Consider the following 22,381-nt stretch of genomic DNA (forward strand, 5'->3'; position numbering starts at 1 on the left):
TAGAGAGAACTAAAGCTAAAGAAACCTGAATAAATACTTAAGCATGTCAGGACATATTGCAGAGGAATCTATAATTTGATAATGTGGGGCTTATTGTGTTTGATGAAAGGGTTGGATTCATTATATCACTATCTTTTTCAGCTGTACCTTAACTACATGGGACCTGGAAGGTCTCCATTTGAACCAAACATATCTCCATGGCATTTTTTTTTCTTTTTTTTTTTTTTTTTTTTTTAAAGTAAGAGATGTTAGCCCCTGGACAGGGCAAAGGATACCACTATGAGAGTGTGATTTTTTTCTAATGCATGTTGTATTTCTATATTTTTACACTGTCATCCCTAATGTATATTGTGAAACTCTGCTTGATATGTTGTTATCTTATCAGTGCCCTACTATAGCATATGGTATGTTGAGATAGCAGGTTGATGACATGGAAAGTGTTTAAATAATGTGTAACTTAACACTTTCTCTGTCATGAACTTGTTATTCCAACACTTTAGAGACACCAGCTGATCTCATGCTGAATATTCTATAGATGTTCCAAGGCTTAGCTCTGTTTTTGTCCTGTTCCAAATCTTTCAGATTTCACATATGTATGTCTCTGTCTGACTGTCTTAATATTTTATGTACACCAAATGGATCTGCCATTCATCATATTTGTTTAAGATACCATATAAAATTCTATCCAGCTGTTTTAACAAATGTGCATACTTCATGTGAATTAAAAGTGAACAGCCTGGGAGCTTATTGGTTATTTCATTGTTACAATAAGTTGTATTTCATTCTAGACTGTATTCCAATGGGGGCAGATCATCTTAAATAATTTGCGAAAGATTTAAAGTTGCTGTGGGGCCTTTTTGCAGTGACAAATATTTATCCTCTTATAGTAAAAACAGCAGTACATCAGTAAAGACTACATCGTAATACATAAAAGCGAGAGAATGTTCTAATCGTGCAGACTTCTTTAAGTTCCTGACTTCTGAATCCAATATAAATGTTTCATAATGCATGTCCTGGTTTTTCATTGCTGTTTAGTTCTGATACAGCCGATGATAATTATTTTTCAATTTTTAGATACTAGCATGGCAAGGTCTTGGTAAATAGTGTCTGCCTGGTCAACATTTTTCAATAGCCAAATTGGAAGAAAAGAAAATACTAACATAAACTGATTGAAAAGGTCAATGTGGAATTGCAAGTGTCAAATGTAGATTGTCAGGAGATAGTCTGGATTTTCTGCCAATAGAGCAGGATACTGCTAATGGATTTTTCCATACTTTGGAAAAATGGTTTAACAATATATGCAAGAGAAATATATGTATCAGTTAGGCTTCATTTTCTAACTCATTTGTTTATTTTTCTGAAAATCTTTCTTTCTGAAAGTGCTTGTTAAATTACAGGAAGGAGCTTTGTTGAGTGTGTTTCACCATTCTAATCTATACAGCTATGTTTTCCACAAGAGTGTTTGTTCCCAGCAAACTGCATATGGGGAATCAAATATGATTTTAGAAATTGAGGACTCTGTCCCAATTCTGCAATGCTCAAGCAACATGTTTTCCTGCAAAGACAAGTTGCTTTGCCTCAAGTCATTTAAGTCCCAATTCCTCCTTGGAAGAAACCTTGAAGAGGAATTTGTTTTGCAATTGGTTAGTCCAAGGCATGAAATACTGATATTACCAGATCACAAACATCTTTTCTCTCTTTAAGAGGAGTGAAAGTTCTTGTTATTATCTGATACATTTCCAATTCTTAGAGGACCTGAGGGGAAAGAAAGTTGACAGAGTCAGGCTTATTTCCCTCAAATAGTTTCCTCATTCAGCCCTATTTACCCTCAGGGTGGTTTAGATTAAGTGCAGGGTCATTTTTAATTGCATCTGGATATTTGAAATTAAGTTCTAATACAGGAAGAATCAGGTATTACCTCTTTTCCAGAGGAAAGAGTTGGAGGAAATTCTTATCTTCCTACCTGTGTCAGATGACTGCATTAGCACAAAATGAATCCAAATCTCTAGTCCCCTGGATGTTGTGATGCATTTGAATGCAAGTTTGACATAAAAAGAATCCTTAATTAACTATATGTCCTTAGGGAGTTTCACAGCACGAAGTTGCCGGGTTATACTCAGAAATCTTGTTGCTCATGAATGTAGAACTCAATGTACGTTATTTTCAGTTTGGTTTGTTTAGGTTTTTTTGTGTGTTTGTTTTGTTTTGTTTTTGTTTGTTTGGGGTATTTTTTTAAAAAACTTTTTGTAACTTCTGTTGTTGACGTATCATCCAAGGTTCTTACTTTCCAGCAGCGTAGTTCATCTAGTATTTTTGTAAAGGGAAAATTATTCACGTGGTAACTCTGCTTATTTGGAGATACTGTACCAGAAAGCTTCCTTGCTCATTCTCTTGGCAAACTGGAGAATTCTCACAGCGGAATGCAGCATTTTCTGGTTTTTTTTGTTTGTTTGTTTGTTTGTTTGCTTAAAAAAAAAAAGCCACATCTATAAACAAGTTGACTTTTGCATACATATATTAGAATTTTGTTCATCTAATCTTTTTTCTTTAATATTTATTATATATATAAAAATAAATAGAAGGAAACACTGACCATCTATTAATTTGGCTTCTATTAGAGGGTTCCTCTTATAATCTTGTTTGGGCACAGTACTTTCAGTACACTCTCCAATCAGAATTCAAATAGAAAATGTTAAGGATCAAGCTAGTCCATAAAAGCAGTCTGCTGGGGGAAGACATGCCACCTGCAGATGCTGACAGAAGTGGGGAGAGGAATGCTGAAGCCCCTTAAAGTTTCTAGCCCGTCTTGTGTTGAAGGCTTGAAAATGGAGAATGAAAATTCTGTAGGATGTTATCTTCAAAGATGCAGAATGTGGTAAGTGTTTTACATTTAGATCTGACAATTTTAAAAGTACACAACTATTTTTGAGAATTCAACATGTTTCAGAAATGACTAAAACATGTCCGAGAGAGTTGTTAGGCCAATTTTCATAATAAATTTCTTTTAGACATGATTGTTTGCATAATTACCTCAAAGTATAAATAGCTAAGTATATATTTGCATTGCAGTTGCTGCAACTGAATATGCAATACCTGACAATAGATACAAGTGTGGATGTACTTTAATATTTGCAAGAAAGGTTATTTTACAAAAATGGCAGTATGTTCATTCCATATATGTAATCAAAGCATATGATTTATTTTCAAGACAAGCTATCTCTTCAAAAACTTGTGAATTTTTTCTCCTATTGTTGAGTAGTTACTAAGCCTTTCCTCTCATGCAGCTGAACATTCAAGAAGCTGGTACCATAGAAATCTGAATATTTTTTCCATAGTAGGTCAATATCAGGACTGTGTTCTTCCTGCACTTAATCACTTACCAAAGATGTTTATATCATGTATTCATGTGCCAGGGACAGACCCTTATCTATTAAGGACAGGAAAAGCCATTCCAACTTTACTCCAGTAATTTAGGATCGCGTGGTAACCCTATATATTCTGCAGCCTGAATTCCCTCGTAGTAATCTTGATTTTTTTTTTTTTTAATATGGTAGGCACACTAAATTTAACATTATTAATAAGAAAAATAATCCTTTCTTCAAGAAGCTGGCCCAAGGAGAGTAGAGATCCTTGACTTTAAAAGAAAGGGTAGTTTCAAAAGGAATGTGAATCTGAGAAACTGGTGATGTTGATGATATTGGTCACTTCCAAGTTACCTTTGTGGTATATAAAGAAATAATTAATCTGTTTCAGTTTATTGCACTGCTGTGATGTTGCACAGTGCCTAAAGTACCTTAGTATCTTGATGTAGCTAATGCTAAGGATTCTGAAGCCTCTGAGGCAGTGTTTTTCAGAGCCTCTCTGGAAGTATTTTCTGTTATAGTTCTCATACCATTACTCTTGGATTATTTTTCTCAAGGCTTTGCACTTGCAAACTCCCATAGTGTTGTTACAGAGGATCTTCATGGGATCAGCTATGATACTGTGAGAATTGCCTCTCCCCACCAGGTCTTTACCTCTCAAGACCTAGTATACAACAAAGTTGATAATAATAATTTAAATGCTTCACAGGTATAATCCATTATTATATGTACACAGATGTTTAGTCACTGGTGTACTACACTTGCACTATATTAACGTATTCTATGCAGCACAAATAACATCATAAATGGGAACAACCAACAGGGAGTTTGAGCAGTTCCCAATGGGAAGGATATAGTGGCAGAGGGACACCATGGCAAAAATCATCATCCCTGCCATGAGCAATGGCATTAGCGTATTCATCATCACCACCTGCTGCATCAGGGAGATACCCTCCCCACTGCCAAAATAAGATGCTTTTGTGGGAGTCCTTAGCTGCTTTTCCAAGTCAGCCATTAAGGAGATTTTTCATATTTCATGCCCTTCCTCCCTCATTTTATTTCTATATCTCCTTAGTTTTAGCTGCAGACTTCACTAATAAAACTCACTAGTCCTAAATATGTTTGAGGGGGGAAAAAGGGAGATGAGTTATCTATTTTCAAATAGTCATGTTTAATCTGATTACTAGAGCAAAATTTAGGGGTATTTTGGCACTGAGGAATGTGCCATTTAAAGTTTGATTTTCATGGCTAGAAAACTCATAGTTTTAAATGCACTTTATGATGGTTATTGGGTAATGTTTAGTCAAGCTTCAATAGATTTTGAACAGCTTCACAATACAACATCTACTAGCATGACTTTCTTTAGCACCAGATATGCTTTTCTTGTCTATTCCTTGGTACAGGCATCTCAGAGAAGAGCAAAATGAAAACAGTCTCTGATTTCTACATTGGATTGTTTCTTTGGTGAAAACTCTAGCATTGGACTGCAGATAATGTTTTAATTGATCTTCTTATCTCCATTCACATAGCTATGCTTTTGTCTCATGTATGCTGGTCTGTTTCTATATTGTACCGCGTAATTTATGTTTTTCATGTTATAAAGCAGATATATGAGACTGAACCCCATTTCTGTGAATAGTTTATTATCAGTTCTTAACAAGCTGAAATTCCTAGTGACTGCCCATTAGCAGGATAGTCTCTGAGACCATCCCTGCTCCCTTGGAATAGTCTAGGGAATAAGCAATCTTCTGGAGATGGCACTGGTAAGCAGTATTGAGTAAAAAGGAATTTGCCAATCAGTTCTCCTATGAAAACAGTCTTCTAGTTAATTAACGTCTTTCAGTGTTTTTAACCTACATGAAGGCTGAGGAGCCTAAATTGACAGTGCTTAGGTATCTATGATAAATCTTAAATGCAGAAACCAATTTATGACATTGGACACAAAATGATCAGTGTCAACTATGTAAATACATGACCCAAACAAATTATATAGAATCTGACTAGAGCTTCTGCAGATGAAGAAGTTGAGTTTGAATACTTGTATGTGTTGGTTTCAAACAAATATGCTTTTGTTTAGAGACTAAAGTAAAACCCGTCTGTTTCCTGGGGTAGAGAAAGCATGATGGAAACTGGGATTTGGCAAATTTTGAATAAGTTTTTATTTGAACTGTGTACGCGGGGGATAAAATTAGGTTTTGACTGTGTAACTTTCTAGTGTTATACCAGAAAGATCAAGATACTATGATATGTCATCCTTCTATAGTGCAGTTGATATGACAGTTTGTTACTTTATATGGTTTTGCCCTAAATAGGCTAGAAGGAACTACTCTAAGTACAACAAACACTCACCTGACTGATTCTGTGGTTCTTTCAATTTACTAGTGCATCATTTATGATGCTTCATGTAAGGTGACTGGAAAAGCCAAAAGAATGTCTTATGTCAAATGAAAATCCTAGATCAAGTTTAGAGCTTCATTCCTTCCAAAGTATTACAACTAAGTGTAATGGCATTTGACGGTATTGACATTTTTTATATGACTTCTTTCAGCTAACTCAGCATTCTGAAAAAAATAAAGTGTTCTCCCTTTGTGATTGAAAGGGTTAAATAGTACCAATTCATTACCACTCACAAAAGGATTTATTTTGTTCTCATAAATCAGTTTTATTCCACATTTTTATTATTCCCTTGGGTCAGCTGCTCCAATTGAAATCAATACAAGTGCAAGTGACACAATCAATCTAGGTATTTGATTATGGATTTGAGACTCCCAGTTCTGCTCTGTGTGTTTAGCTAGTCTCCTTCTGATAGTGTCCCTGGAGAATGGAAAATTCTTATTGGCATCCATGAATTATGGGCATAGATTCAAAAACCAGATACTGTGATAATCTCCATTTATGTACTGCTGCAGCTAGAGAAAGAATGTTCTAACCATGGAAAAACAAACTTGAAGATTTTAAAGCTAACTTTCTGAAATTTTTTTAGTGTGTAAAATCTCTCATGAAGTAAACTTTATAAAGTATCATCATTTGTCTATAAAACCCTCAAACAGAATGGATGAAATGAATAATCATATGCTCTATTATCAGCTTAACATTACAAGTTCAGAAAATGTTTTTGCTGTTTGATGCCTTGTGGTCATTTATAGACAATGTGATGTTATGACCCTTGGGGTACTAAACTGTACTGGGACACTTTCTCCTATTCATGTTGGGATAAGACCACCTGGACACTGGAAGCCTGTGTGAAATCCACATAAGTCAGTTTTACTCATACAAGGCTTTCCAGAATTGGATGGCCTCACCCTGTTTTATGATTTCTTTAGATCATGGACTGAGTTCTCACAGTGTGTTCCTACAACAGTTAGTACAGTGTGTGTGTGGGGGGGGGTGTCCAGGACTGATGCCCCTTGGTGGTGTTGCAGCAGAGTGAGTTGCAGTACAGCTGAATACACTTACAGTGGAAATTTAACACTATACTGCATACACTGTTTTAAATGAGACTCAATCAAAAGACTCATTGAACATTTCTATGTTTATGAAAGAGTAATGAGAAAACCTAAACCGGTAATCAAATAAAAAAAGTTTGTTTTTGATGATTTAATCTACAGTTACAGAGTTTTTAAGTTGAGAGCTTCATGACACTGAACTGGAAGCTCAGAAGGGTAGATGAGACCACATACCATTCTCCTCTGCCCGCCATCATGACATAGCCTAATCTCAGCTGCAGTCATTAACTATCCATAGGGTCTGTGTTAACTTTCTTATATAAGCTCCTCCATCAAGCTGTGGATTTTCTTCATATTTCAGTTCATAGAATTAATGAGCATATAAATGCACATTCCTTTGTGTTCGTAGCACTAATGATCACTTATTTCTACTGACAGGAACATGCTTTCATCGTAATGATTAACCCTGCTTTGCCTTAGGGTTCTTATTCTGCAAATTTTCGTAGAACAGCTGAGGTCGGCAAGCACCTCTACAGATCATCTAATCCAACCCCCTTCTCCAAGCAGGGTCCATTGGAGCACATTGCCCAGGACAGTGTCCAGCTGGGTTTTAAATGACACCAAGGAAGGACACTCCATAATCTCTCTGTGCAACTTGTTCCAGTGTCTGACCAACCTCAAAGTAAAAAAGTTTTTTTCTTAGGTTTAAGCAGAATTTCTTGTGTTTTCTGTATATTCCTATTGCCTCTTGTTCTGTCGCTATATACTGCTGAGCATTGTCTGTCTTCTTTACACCCACACATCAGATATTTATATACATTGGTAAGGTTGTCCCCACTCCTCTCCTTGAGTGTCCCCCCAGGCCTTCCCCCAGACCTTCTCTTCTTGAGGCTAAATAACCTCGATTCTCTCAAACTCTCTTTGTGTGACAGATGCTTCAAGCCCTTAATCAGCTTTGCATGGACTCCTCTCCAGTAAGCCCATACCTGTCTTGTACTGGCAAGACCAGAACAGGAGGAGCATACCAGATGTGTTTCACTAGGGCTGAACAGAGAGGATAGATCTCTTCCCTTGACCTGCTTACAGTGCTTCTCCTAATGCAGCCCCCAAAGCTGTTGGCCTTTGTTGCAAGGACGCATCGCTGGCTTGTGTTCAACTTGTCCCCCAGGACCTTCATGTCTTTTTTTCAGAGCACATCTTTTTTTTGCAAGTTTCTTTGCAAAGAAAAATTTTGCAAAAGAAGAGCAACTTTCCAGTGCTAGCCCCCAGCCTATACTAGGGGCCAGTTCAGAGTGGCGGACAGAATGTTCATCATTCTGTACATCTCAAAACAGTCTGAGATAGCTGGACCAAATCTAAGTCTGTGAAAAGTCACAGAAGGTGCATTTGCCTGTTTTAGAGTGAGGGAAACTGAGCTGGCAAAGAAACAACTGGAGTAGTACAGTCAGAAACTAAAACCTGGGTCTTTGAGCATTCAGATTTCAGCTGTATGTGGCCATAAAGACTTTCATCTTGTTCTTTAAATATTTTCTACTTGTCAATCTGAAAAATAAATGCTATTTAATTATCAGGGAAAAGGAAAAAAAGCTAAGGTTTTTTCCATGAAGATAATGTGAACTGTTCCTTATTTACAGGAAAATTAATATTTTTGATTCATAGTTTTTCCAGTCTGTCAAAGTGCTTTTCAATTCCCCATCTTGCCTCATCCAGCAACTCCGTCTAGCCCATGAGAATGAAGGTGGCTTGTGATAAGAGTTTTGGACTCAATGTGATGGACTGAGACAATATGTCTTTAGGAACAACACGTGTGCCACCTCAGGAGCAGAAGAACACATAGTGGTTCAGGAAATTGAGGCACAAAATTGGCAGTGTACTCATCTGGAAACAAAAACAAGACCCCCAAAACAAAACAAAACAAAACAAAACTACTGCAAAGCACAAAAAGCCACCCAACACTGTTGAAAAGAGGGGTATAGTATCAAAGCACAAAAAACACTTCATAAGATCGGTATAACAATTGGAGTGACAATTGGAGTAGTTTATTATTACAGCTCCTAGGAAAAGAGGGTCACCAATAATGATGAGGAAAGATTTTAAGCTGTTTTTTGTTGGGATAATTGAACTAATGGGAAGTCACATGTTTTATTCTGAATACTGCACTAGAGACAGTGGGAAAGGGAGAGTGAGAGAGAAGACAAATCTTAGCTAGGAGGAAAGGAATAGCTCGTGTGGAAGTTAATGGGGCAAAAGAATAGGCAAAAATTAATGAACAAAAGAATGAGCTTATAGAAGAGGAAATATGCATATTCACAGAGTTTACCCCAGAAAGATGTGGTGCCAAAGAGCCAGAAACCAGCACAGGCACAGAAACTGGTTGGCAATGAGGATGAGGTATGGGGAATGATGGGGGAAAAGGGTGAAAAAGTGAATTCTTGTTTCATTTTTATTTTGCTATTCAGACTTTTTTCTGTGGCCCAGGATAAGATGCTTAACTTCTATATGCTCATGCACATATAAAGCACACATAAAAATAAGTGTTTGTGCTAGTTAACTAAGTAATCTTTGTATAGTTCTTTAGATCCTCATATGAACTGTTCCTTGACCTGAATTTTTGCTACCTTTATTCCTTGAGTAGTCTTCTACAGTGGTAATAGTTCTGCTTTTATCTGAATATTGTGGAGCAACATGCTCTCTAATGTAAAAGAGGTTATCAGGACCTGTATGTACATAATGGAAACAGCATAGATTGGTAATAATATTTCAGATCATGGTACAAAGTCTTTAACTCACTCAAAAAATACCTTTTGCCATGTAGTAGCACACAATATGTAGATTACTTCTGTCATTTAAGACTCACATTGTCTTGAAATAGTGATATTGAAAGAAAATAATACTCATTAAACATTTGTGATGATAAGACTTAAGTGTTTCAGGCTTAAGGACCCTTTAGGTGGAAATCTCTCTGCATTTCACAAACTGTGGTCCTGTAATAGCATTTAAGCAAAAAAATCTGGGTGTAAGGTGAGAAGTGAGCCAGTTTCTAGGACATGGTAGATAGAAAGAGGTAAAAATCTATTTTGTAAAGGCAGCTCAGTTGTTGAAGTCCCATAAGAATACAGAGAAGTATAAGGAAGATGATTTTTGACCAATATCTTCTGTATAATGATGACTAGTTTTTGATGAATAGGGAAATAACAGCATGTGAGCACCCAGTAATATTTTTCACTTGCATGATCTCCTTTCTTCCTGAAGTCAGCAGCATAGTTGTGTCAGTGTGTTTGTGATATTGACACATTAGACTGCTCATGGTTAAAATTATTACTCTAATAATCACAGATGCAGTGGTAGTAATAGAAGTATTTGGGTTTTGCCTAAACATATGAAACATGAGTTTTTTCTGTTTAATATATATAGAAAGGAAACATCTCAATTTATTACCTTTTTCCTTAAAAACATGAATTTTGATCCAGATGGAAAAAGTACATTTAAATGTGGTAAATTCTGGGGGAAAAAAAAAAACAAAAAAAAAAAAAACAAAAAAAACCCACCCAAACAAAAATCAAACAAACAAAAAAACCCACCAAACAAACAAACAAAAAAATAATAAAAAAAACCCCAATCCCAACAGTTTTTAAATGTGAGATGGATGTGTTTAGTTTGTATTGTTTCTTTTTTCCACTGCAGTCTTTGTCATAAGAATGGTTTCATGTTGTACCATTTCTTGCGCTCCTTACAACCTTTCTCACATGAATAAGATATCAGAACGCTAATGACTAATATACAGTATTCTGTGTCTGCTGATACTGTACTGTACTACCATGACCTTTGCAATATTATGTATTCTGATTGGCTGTCCATTTCACCTCTTCCCCACAAGTTAATAAGGCTGTAAAAAGGAGAGAACTTGAAATGGACAGCCAGTCAAATTACAGAATATTGAAAAGGTCAGAGCAGTACAGCACACAGAAAAAAATTATGGAATATATGAGGCATTAAAATTCTTGTGACAATGATTATAACAAGAATGGAAAAGGATACCCCTTTATGTTATTTCAATCTAGTGAACCCCATAGGAAGATGGACCCAGGACAGCAGTAATTTACGCACCACTGACCCACAGGAGCTTTATTCACCTATTTACAGGGGTACTCAGTAACAGGAATGCACGTCTGCTTGGCAGCCCCTTTCAAAATGTCCACTCAGAAACACAGTGAACCTTCAAACATAAATACTTACCAGCAAGAGTGCTGTGTGAAGCTTAGCACTTTTAAGCAATGATGTTGAATGGTATATGTATTTGTGTATCTTTTTAATGTAAACACGTTTTATTGCTTGACTTTGTTTTAAGTATGTATATGGATATTTCTGAGCCCTAATTTCTTCATTTGGATAATATTTTACTGAAAAACTGAGATACTTTGATCTGGTGTAAGCTAGGAATAAACTGAGAACAGCACAACTTTTTCTCAAATACCAGACAGCCAAAAAAGTCCCTCAGAAATATGGGGGGAAATATGGAGAGCCTAATGAACAGGAAGGCTAGTAAAAGAACAAAACCCTCACAATGAAAAATTATGGAAAGATTAAGGGGCATGAGGAAGCCTTTCACATCTGCAAAGGGTTTAGTCTTTTTTGAGAAGCTATAGGAGATGGTGGCTCTGAGCTCCCTTCTGTCTAAATTGATCTTTTGGTAAGGGTGCTTGCATGTCTAAGTATTGAAGGACATGATGAGCCAGTTCTAGGAGTTTATTTTTTGCCTCCTCATTTAGGTTGTTCATGTTAGCGATGTCTTGAGGGGATCTTTCTGTTGGAGCACTGGTGACTGTTTGTGGCAGAAGTTATGAGGCAGAAATGTGTAGTAATGAGGTATTCTGGTAGAAACCACTTGTCTGAAGTAAAACGATGTCTCTTAGGACTTTACCAGTGTCTGAGGCAGCTGCTGTTTAGGTGTGTGACAGACTTAGTGGTAGGCTCCAGTAGGACCTGTGGGCAGGATGAAGAGAAAAACACACATGAAAAATGGAAGAAAAGAGGCCTCATCCATTTATACTCACAAATAGAGTCCACACTGAAGCAGTCTAGTCAGGAATGGCACAGAGGGATATGACAGGGTTATCGCTGTATTGCCTTCTGTCAGGCTGAACCTATGTGTCTGCATTTTCCAGCCCACTGAAAGAAAAGTTTAAGCAGTGAGAAGTGACAAAGCTGCATATTGCAAGTCATCTCCAGCAAGACTTGCATTTTAACAATGTTCTTCTAATATTTTACTTGCCAGTTTCAGTAAGTTGCTTGGCTGGCAATCAGGATAAAACACCTTTTGTCTGTGTAAAATTCATCTTAAGAAACTTGCAAGTGCGCCTCAGCTTTTTATTAGAAGCAATGAAAAATTTTGAATTGCTGTGTTGTCTAACTCATTGTAAATTTGCAAGTTCATTTTGAGCTGAATAAAATGGTTATGTAATTACATACTTCTCCTAATTATTGAGTAATTATATACTTCTTATAATTGCCGAGTAATCACTCTGCTATAACTAGAATTTAATGTTACAACTAATTGTATAATTACTGTATATTAATGTTGTTATCCAGGCAACTTGGAATAGACTGTTATCCTTTTAATTCCTTTTCTGTTACTTGAAACTGTATTTTTAAATGTGTTCTATAGTTAGCCATTGGAAGAAAAATTAATAGTGGAATAAAATTTCAGCAGGGGAAGTACATGCTTTCATTCTGGGCTCAGGTGGATGACAATAAAAATATTGACATGTTAAAACTGTACTGTAGATAGAAAAAGTTTAATTTTCTCTTAAACTGGGCACATAAATTGCTATTAGGGAGCCTACTTTTATGCTTCAGCTTTGAATCTATCCTACGCGCCTTGATCTGTCAACACTGGATTTTTAAACTTTCCTACACATTGTAAGTGAAACATTTTACAAATGCATCTCTTTTCACTATCAGCCGAGTCCTTTAAGTGTTTCACATCACTAGGACCTTAAGAATATATCTGTCATTTGTCCATTTCTAATGTCTTTATTGTTGTTAATAAAAGAATAGGTTCATGTAACAGTCTCACGTTGTTGTGTGGGCATTGCAAATAATAAGTCGCTGACTGCCTGGAGGTGCACAGGAAAACTGTGATAGATAATGGGAGAAACATGCTTTGTTGGATTGTATCTACTCCTGAATCACAGACAGGGACAGTTTCACAAAGATGCAGAAGGAGGGTTTGATACACAATTTAAGAGCTGAGATCAAGTAACGCAGATACATTTTTCTAGTGCTGGCTGAGTAGCTGAGTAGATTACTAAGAGTAATCTCGAACAAAATAACTTTGCTTCTGCAGAATTGGTATGTTTCTATGTGGAATGTGTAAAATGTGGTGGTTCTTCTTTCATGATAAGATGCTTCATTTCTATTGCTGGGGTCTCTCAGGCTAATGTAGGATTCAGTGAAATCAAAAATAAATCCACCAGGTTTCATGAAATTATTCTACATTCACACTACTGTAGTCTGTGTGGGCAGTCTGGTGCTATGGCATGGTGTAATCCAAGTAGAATTTGAGCAATGAGGATCTAGACTTCAAGGCAGATTTATAAAAAGAGTTTTCTAAAACTGTTCCCCTCCCCAAAAACTCAGAAAGTAAGTTTGCCATATGCTACCAACAGAAAAACTGAAAACACACTTTGTGCAGCTCTGTGAACATCAAAATAATGACATGGCTTGGACCTGCACCTTAAGTGAATTGCAGAATGTTTATAGGGATCCTAAAATTAGAGTAAAGTGGATATCACTCACTCATGGTAAAATGTATTGAGAGAATGACTGAAATGTACTGCATATGCACATTAGTACACATCACAGAAATATGGAATATTTGAAAAACTGTTTTAGGTTTAATAACATTTCAGTTTTAACAATTCTTTTGAAACTTCCATAAAAATGAGTAAACCTCATGAGTTTCACTTAAAAAAAATAATTAAAAGAGAGTTTCTAGGGATTTTTTACTTCTATTTACTTAGCTTTCATAGAGGACTCAGATGTGAATATTCAATCTTCCTCCTGTAACAATGTCTTAAGATATTCTTCATAGTTATATTCTGTTTAATCTAATTCTTGTACTTCTGGTCTCAGATTTGTGTGATTCTGCTGTTGTTTGTAATGCAGAATTTTCATCGACTTCAATGTGAGAGCTCTCCATGGAATGATGGATAGTAGTAATAATATTAATCATTTATATAGCACTTTATATGTTCAAAGTATTAGATAATCCTTAAATGACCTCAGGTTTTCTCTCAGATACGTGATTGAAATCTTCATTGAGTCAAAAAAAAATTGTTACTTGACATACAATTCTTTTATTTTCCAGTCTTACTCATCAGGTATTTTGAAAAGGTTTATTTTGTTATTCTTGTAGGGTAGAATATTGCCTTATCTTAAGTTTGTGAACTTAAAAAGGTTGTAAAGGACATGTAGGTTACTGTGGTGTTCCGTGGTGTTTTCAACTGATAAACCAAATATTTCAAATCCTTGTATTATATTTGAGAGGACTACAGGCCATGCTGTTTCTTACTGCATGTGACTAATTATTATGTATGCAATGGAGTTAGCTTATAAACTCCTAAAATAAGTGTTCTTCTAGTGAATTCTATAAATTTTTCTGGTTTTTCATAGGCATGAGTATTAACCTTAATGTTCTGAATTTGCAGTTATCACATAACTGTTCTAGAACATGAGTAATTTCTGAAAACTGACTTCTGTTTGCAGTATATAGCAATCAGCTTTGCAACTGCATAGTTTGTTCATTTATTTTTTAAGTTTTACAAGTACCACAAGCTGTTGGCAAAAGGAGGAGAAAATGGTCAATAATATTTTTTCTTCCAAATAGGCCATTTTTTGGTGTTATTAGTATCAATAGCAACATTTCATTTGAGTAGAAATAAGACTTGGTTCATAAAGACAGTGGATTGTAGCAGATGCAAGGTCTAACATTTGTCATTTGTTCTTCTCCCTCCCCCCCCCCTTTTTTTTTTCATAACAGCTAATGCTAATTATTCCATTGTAAATGGTACTCGGATGTTATGCAGCAGCAACGAATCCAATGTATGGGTACCCATTAAAGGACTGATTCCATTTTCTAACTATACAGTACAAGTAAATGCTACCAACAGCCAGGGCAGCTTGATAAGTGATGCTATAACAATAGTCATGCCTCCAGGAGGTAAGTATGAAAAAGTGCTTTTTCTGTGCATGTAACAATTACACAAGTACTCTGTTGAACAAAATGTTATTTATTATTGCAACTGAGGACTGGAAGTTCAGAAGAATATGTTTGCATTAGTAGTTCTTACTAACAAATTTGTTCTTTTCAGCTTCTAATTTGTCACATTGCTCAATTTAAGAACTAGAGACTGAAAACAGGTAGTTGTATAGGTTAACATTATGTAGGTGAGAAGTGCATTATATACTTTTTTTTTTTTTTTTTCTGTGAATGGTCTTCTATCATGCATGGCTAAACTAATCTAAGAATATGGAGAAAGTCACCTGCATTTTGTAATCTGTTTTAGAACAAAAGTTAGGTGCTGACACAGAGCACTTATTGAATAGACTTAGATAATTTCTTTAATAATAGTGATATAAACCAATCGTTATATATTCATTCAGAATCCACAGACTATTGTAGCTGTAAGAAAGTCAGTTGCGATGTGCTGATTTACAGTGAATGAGACTGTAAGCCACTTTGGATGTTATCTTCATAAAAAATTGAAATAAGAGAATTGAGCAAATACTCCCTAAACATTCTGCATATATATATATATATGTAAATGAAAGCTTAGATTTACAGCTGATGTATATATGTTTCTTTTGCATTCTCTTTTCAAAGACATCCTAGTGAATTAGCTTTTGTTGAATAAATGCCAATGGAAACAATAAATTTAAGGCAATTTTGAATTCTAAAGTGAGTGCCCAACAAAACTTGATCTGGAGAGGTGTGTAGGTGTAGCTGATGAGCGGGTGTAGTGTAGAGTGCCACGCATATCATTCAAAAGCAAAAAAGAAGAAAAAGAAAGTCAAACAAACAAAAAATCCCATAAACTTTACAGCTCAGAAATACAATTACATGTAGAACAGTTCACTTGCAAACAGATGGATTTTGAGGCTAAGCCAACAGAAAGACTTCTGAAAAGTGAATAAATAAAATGCAGAGTTTATGTGACAGATTACTGAGCAAGAAGTAAAAGGTAAATTCCCAGCACATTTTATACTTTTCCAATCTGATTGACAAATTATACCTAATATTAACACATATATGTTGTTATATAAAAATAAAGCCACATCTAAATTTTACTGCTTATTAAAGACTGAGTAGTGTGACACTGACATTTCTAATCCCAGTGTCACACTTCAGTTTTGCATGTAGAAATAACAAAATTTGGTAGTGAAATTTTTACCAAATAAGAAGATAATGGATTTTTAAAGATAGGCAAGGCTGTGCACAAGTTTATGACAGCCATTAAGATACACTTTCTTTCATCATTAGATTGTTGTTGATTACAATTAGAAAACTTATAGCTTTGAAATTATCTTTTTTATGACCTTGTGGTAATTTAAAAGCAATACCTCATTGATTAAATAGGTTTTAGTTCATGCTTCCTTTTAGTTAATGATCTGAAAACATATTATCCTGATTTACACATAAAATCATGCTGAAAAGCATGTGGCATTCACTAGGATATGTGTGTTTAAGTAGAATTAAATTAGCAGTGAGAGTTATTAAAGAAGTCTTCCATACTATTGTCCAGTGAACTGTGATCTGTAATAAAATGAATAATAAATGAAGGAGTGCATATGAGAGAAGTACTCTCACACACACTATATTCTCACTATGAGTGTACACACGTACAGAGACACACGTGTATATCTAGGTCAATTTATGTTTACTATAATGTTCATTATAGTGACTCTTTGAATGCCATACAATTCCACACATGCTAAATTATAATGGTAATTTTACACTGGGCTGTACTCAGTACCTTCACTTACAAACACTTTCTAAATCATTAAATGAAATCTTGATGCTACTAAAATCAGAAGAAATTTTATTTTTTACTTCAGTGGCTAACATTTCACTTTGTCAGAAGTTTTGCTTGATCAAAGAGTGAAAGAGGTCTCATTATATACAAAATCACAGCCTTTTAATGAGTGTGAAAATGTATCATTCTATTTTCAAGTAAAACAAAAAAAAGTTTCAAAAATTTGCATTGTGGGGAGTACTTCATTGTGCTTGATAGAGGATTGTAGAAGAGGGAGAGGACAAAGAAGTGTTGCATTTTGATGTTACTGCAGATCACTGTTTTTCAATTATGTTACAAATTTTCTTCCAACATATATTTCTTTTGTTTCATTTTGTATTTAAAAATTGTTGCCCATAATATAAATCACACCAAGTCTTTAGTGTTACCTGACTGAATATATGTTAATTTCTCATCAAGCTGGTTTGCCATGCTTAAAGTCAATGTTTAAAAAAAAATTCTTAGAAATAAAGGATATATTTTATCTAAGCTCTTGACTAAAATTGCAGTGCAGGTTCAAGAGTTCTTGGAAAAATTAAAAAAATAAAAACTGAATCCAAATGTTAATCCATAAATATGAAACTTTCTTTTGACCCTTACCCTGTAGTGGTCTGGAGTTACTAATGGGGTTAGGATTTCAACTCTTAATGGGACTTGGTGCATTAGTGTTTTGTATGCATGGAATTCAGCATTCAGTTTAATAAGTGGTTGACATTGGTGATGTCCCTTAATTTGCTTAAATCTAATTGGCTCTTTTATCAGTCAAACCTGTATGGATTGGCAATTGATCAGAAAGGGTCAGCCATGACTGTGCATGTACTTAAATGCTGGAACCACCAGTTAAAGTCACTGTTGCATAATAAGAAGCTGAAACCATGAGAACAAATGATCTTCAGAGTCGGAAGGCAAAAGAAAGCAGGGAAGTTTTTCAAGATGTTCAAGTTCAGAACAAAGGCATTATGGAGTATATAAATTTTAAATACATTGCTTTTTGCCTCAAGACGTAAAGCTTTTTTTCCAGATGAACTGAAATCTTGTCTGAAACTGTCTTTGTTACATCAAAGAACTGCATAGAAAGCTAAAAGAGATGGAAGAAGCATAAAAGGGCATAGTTTAAAATGATTAGTGACAAATTTCATACTGCAGAGGTAGAAGTAAATTTTTTTGAGTTTTATATTTTTTCCAAAAAGAATAAATTTGTTCTATTTATCTTGTCCTAAACTGCTTTGGTAGAAGTTGTAAAAAATAATATACTAGCTAGTGCTTCACATTAACTTAAGGATGCCAGCCAGTAAAAGATCTGGAGAATAAATTGTTTTAAAATTAATTTAATTAGGTAAATGAATTGAAATGATACAGCAGATGTAAAACTGCAAAAATCTGGGAGAAAATCTTCTGTACGGAGTCCTTGGTTAGATATTTTTCTTCTTAATGAGTTCTATATCTGATGTAGTGGCACATAGTGGATCCCATTAATTTAGGATTGCTTTGTAATAAGAGATGGTAAGAAAACAGAAAAGAAATTGCAATAACTACTGGTAATAGCTTATGCTCTGGTTAAAGCCATTTGTTCCCTTCATTTGACCACAAAAGTCCTAGTATAGAAGAGAATAAGTCCTGCATGCAGAAAGGAAGAACATAGATTAGTTTGAAAAAATAGGTGCAAAGAGAGATAGCAGAGAGACACAGGCTGCTGATCAGATGGGAAGCAGGAAGGTGGAGGCTCAGTCATCACCTCCAAAGCACAGAAAAGGACTGGATTCCCAAGTAATGACAAAGTACGAAGCTTGTTGTGGATGGTAATACTGTATCACACTGCAGAGTTGTCTCTCTGTGGTTACTTGTGTTGGGGATTACAAGCCATTCATGCTGATTTATCTATAGAAAAGAGCCTCAAATGATTGATATATATTCCTCATGTAAAACATAAAAGGGAAGACACTCTGGAAAAAAAAAAATACTTGTCTAAGCAGTGAAGTGTCTCTTTAATCTCTGCCATAATTTATGAAGTCTGTTGTTTGTTTACATGCTCTGTCTGTGATCTGCACAACATAGGGATGTCTAGTTGTGAAAGGTGTCAAATTTTGTCTTGGACTCTTAAGCACTTACCCTTTGCTGGTCCAGTGTTTGCGTATGGGGTTCTGCATGCCTCTGCCTACAAGCTTGGGCTAGTTCTCAGCAGCAAAAAGTGAGCCTGCGTACTTGTAGCTGTTAATGTTTGTTCAACGTCTACAGAGGATGGTGTCCTGCAACCAGAGGATTTCAGCCGCTTTTAGTTTAGGTAGCAACACCTCTGAGACTGGATATTGAACCACAACGTAGAATTGTTGATCCAATTATGGAAACAAGTAAGAATCACATCATACAACTTATATTCACGTTTGAAAGGATTTGCTCAAGCAAGTTGATCACTGAAGCCAACAAGCCTCCTTAGATGAATGAATATTCATTAAACAAAGCAAACCAATGCTGTTAGGCCAGAATTATTTAGCAAGAAAAGTCAAACCTGACTATGGTAGAATTTTCCCCGTTGGACAGGATTTTTTTGCCATGATGCTCAGTATCACATTAGGAGTCACACCATAAAACTTGTTTTGAGAGAATTTCCTTTACTTCAAATTTCAGGTATTTCTGAGATATTAGTTGTTTTTCTAATTTCTCTCCTTTTTTTCTATTCTTTCTTTTTTTTTTTTTTTCTTCTTTTTTTTTTTTTTTTCTGTAGACTTCACTAAAATCCAGCGAGATTCCTTTTGTTCTGCCTTCTGTTTCTTTTTCATTTTTCTTCTCTTACATTCTCTTATGACACTTCTTGTAAAGGTAGAGTAGTAAAACCAGAATTTAAAAATAGAAAAAATAAATGAAAAGCAGTTTAGAAAAAAAAAGCTGCTGGCATCATTCTATTTTATTAATTGTGAAAAAAAATATATTAAAAAATCCAAATTTTCAAAAATTTTCATGATATCTCTATAATTTCAGAATAATATAATCTCTGATTTTGATGAAGAACAGGAAATGTTTTAAACAAAATTGTTGCAAACACGTCGACAGGGGTGGGGTGGGGAGTGTTAACAGAAAGTTCTTAATGAAAAATTGTGACCATATCTTTTCTAGAGGTAGTTTAAGGAGAGAGCAGGACAGAGTAGGGAGGGGGAAAGGGCTTTCCTATATCTCTCATCAATGACCTAGCTAATTAAAGAGTGTCAGTGGCAAGCTGTGTAAATTGTCCATTCCAGTTCCTTTTGGCCAGAAAGATGATCTCATGGGGATATAAGGGTAGGATTGCAAAAGTGTTCGTGTGGAAAACTGGGAGTTGTTCTAATGAAACAATAATTCTTCTCTAACCTCTGCAGTATTGAACTGATTGTCATTTTCATTAGTTCTACTTTCTTCCTTTATTCCTTTCTCCCAGCCTGTTCAGCATATATTTCAGTGAGCTTATACTGTGTCTGTTCTTGGTTTAGGGTGGGTGTTTTGAGTGGCAAGAGAGAAGTCTCATTCCTGAAAGGTTGTGTCTTCAGACTCTGGCAATAGGAGGCACAGAAGCACCCACTTAACTGCTCACTTTCCTAAATTGCAGCCAATTGGGGCTAGGCAGCTCTACCATAGTTATAGTTAGCCTGTTTCCATGCTCCAGACATAGGACATCTGTATTTGTCAGCTCTTAAGTTGCTTTCTGTCTTCTGGAGATGCATGAAGCAGTTAGGGCAAGAAGATCAAAACTGCAATTTTAGTTGCCTAGAAGAACTTGCCTGGGGAGTGCCAGATGAGAAAGGGAGACCTGTGCAACAGCTTGAAATAGCCAATTGGTCATCTATATGCAGGCAATTAACCTCATCGTAGAGGTGTCGCTCCAGGTCTTTCCAAAACCTTAGCCTTAGCATGAAGTCCAGGTGATACTTAAGATCTCTTGGAAGAAATCTGCGGCAGAACAAATTTCATGGCGGAAAACTACAGCTTGATTGTACTTCCGAAAAACAGAAGAATATATAAAAGTGGAAAAAATAGGCTGTTGTAGAATTTAGCAGCAGATCATTATTTAAAATTATTACCTAGCATCACATAAACCTAATTTGAACCAATTTCAATTGTACATAAAAAAGGACACAATTCTGATATAATCTTAAGCCTATTCACAGTTGTTTGTTTTCTTTTTTTTTTTTTTTTTTTGTTCTGTATAAATCTGACTTAGACTGTTCAGTAGTCTAATTAAAGTCAACATGCTTTATGTGATAAATTAGGTTCTTCTGTTGAAGGAATTCTACAATAAAATTACATTGAAATTCCTAGTGAAAACATACAGAAGACATTTGAAAAATCACACCATGAATTTTGTCTTTTGAACCATTTTCCAGATATGTGCAAGTATTAGGAGTTGGACCAATTTTTGTGTTACTTTTTTGCTATGTTTTGCTCTGCTTTTCTAAGAGCTCACTTTATTACATTTGTTTTTGACAACTCCTGCCCCTATAGTTTCCAGAATAAAATGGCATTTTCATTAACTGTTAACAATTAATCTGTGGGTTGTTTTCTAGTTGTGGGTTGTTTTTTTGCCTTTTTTTTTTTTTTTTTTGTCTTTTCATTCTGTATTTTCTGCACTTGAAGCATCTAGATTATGGAAGCTAGCCTGCTGATCATAAAGCACTTGAGCAAAGTGACAAAGAAGTGACAAAGTATTTTTGAGCTACTCAGCACAGTTGAGGAAGCTTTAGAGTTCTTCTGTTTACAATGAACTCTATAAGCCTCCAGGAAAGTTCTGTCACCCTGTTACATATTAGTCTCACACTTCCATATTAAGAAAAGAAAAAAAAGATTAAGGGGAGAAAAATTAAGGGTCTCTTAAGATCTTACTGAGGGTGACATTTAGAGCGAATCAAGTCACTGTACTTTTCCTTTCTTTATCTGGTGACAGAACCAGAGATGATCTTTCTTAAACATCATGGCCATAGAAGTGCTCTTGCTTTTTTTGCGAGTTTCCTTTATGGTTAACATTAATTCATATTAACTTTTATTTGGGAGATTTCTGTGTAGTTTCGAAACAGAACTGAAATTTAATTTAGAAAATCTTAAACATTGTATCTGAATTCTTAAAACAATTCACAGAATTAAAATATTTTTCCTCCATATAGTTAATTATTTGTTCCGGTGGTGTTTTAAATTTGACTTTTCCCTACTTTTTCCTAATATAGTGCTCCTTATTATGTAACATCTATTCAGTCATCTTTGGGATAGTTGACTTGAGTACCTAAGGAGAAATAAGCTTTTCTGTAAAGACAGAAAAGGAGAAAAAAGGAGTGAGACTCAGTCATTAGAGTCATAATTTCTCCTCTGGTGTTCCTGTAATGCAGTGTTGTTTTATGCTACCCTGTTTCTTACAACAAAGGCAACTATAAGTCTATAGCCCTTAGTGATTCCTGATATTTTACAGTTTTTCCTCACTGTGCTTTTCTTTATGAACGTTTATTTTTGTGTCTGTGTCCTGGTTTGGTCTGAAATAGAGTTA

At 35.3% G+C, this 22,381-nt stretch overlaps 1 protein-coding gene across 9 annotated transcripts in view; it reads left to right on the forward strand.

The window, feature by feature from the left end:
• The window catches only part of USH2A (usherin), a 428,153-nt gene that overhangs the window by 240,205 nt on the left and 165,567 nt on the right, over nucleotides 1–22,381 (forward strand). For all 9 annotated transcript variants that reach the window (XM_042789369.1, XM_042789365.1, XM_042789371.1 and 6 more), the window contains one exon: nucleotides 14,850–15,029. In XM_042789369.1, coding sequence (XP_042645303.1) covers nucleotides 14,850–15,029 — 180 coding nt within the window. The remainder of the gene's footprint in view (nucleotides 1–14,849; nucleotides 15,030–22,381) is intronic.

The sequence above is a fragment of the Tyto alba genome, unplaced genomic scaffold, assembly GCF_018691265.1.
Source record: "Tyto alba isolate M040663 unplaced genomic scaffold, T.alba_DEE_v4.0 Super-Scaffold_16, whole genome shotgun sequence".
Taxonomy (NCBI): domain Eukaryota; kingdom Metazoa; phylum Chordata; class Aves; order Strigiformes; family Tytonidae; genus Tyto; species Tyto alba.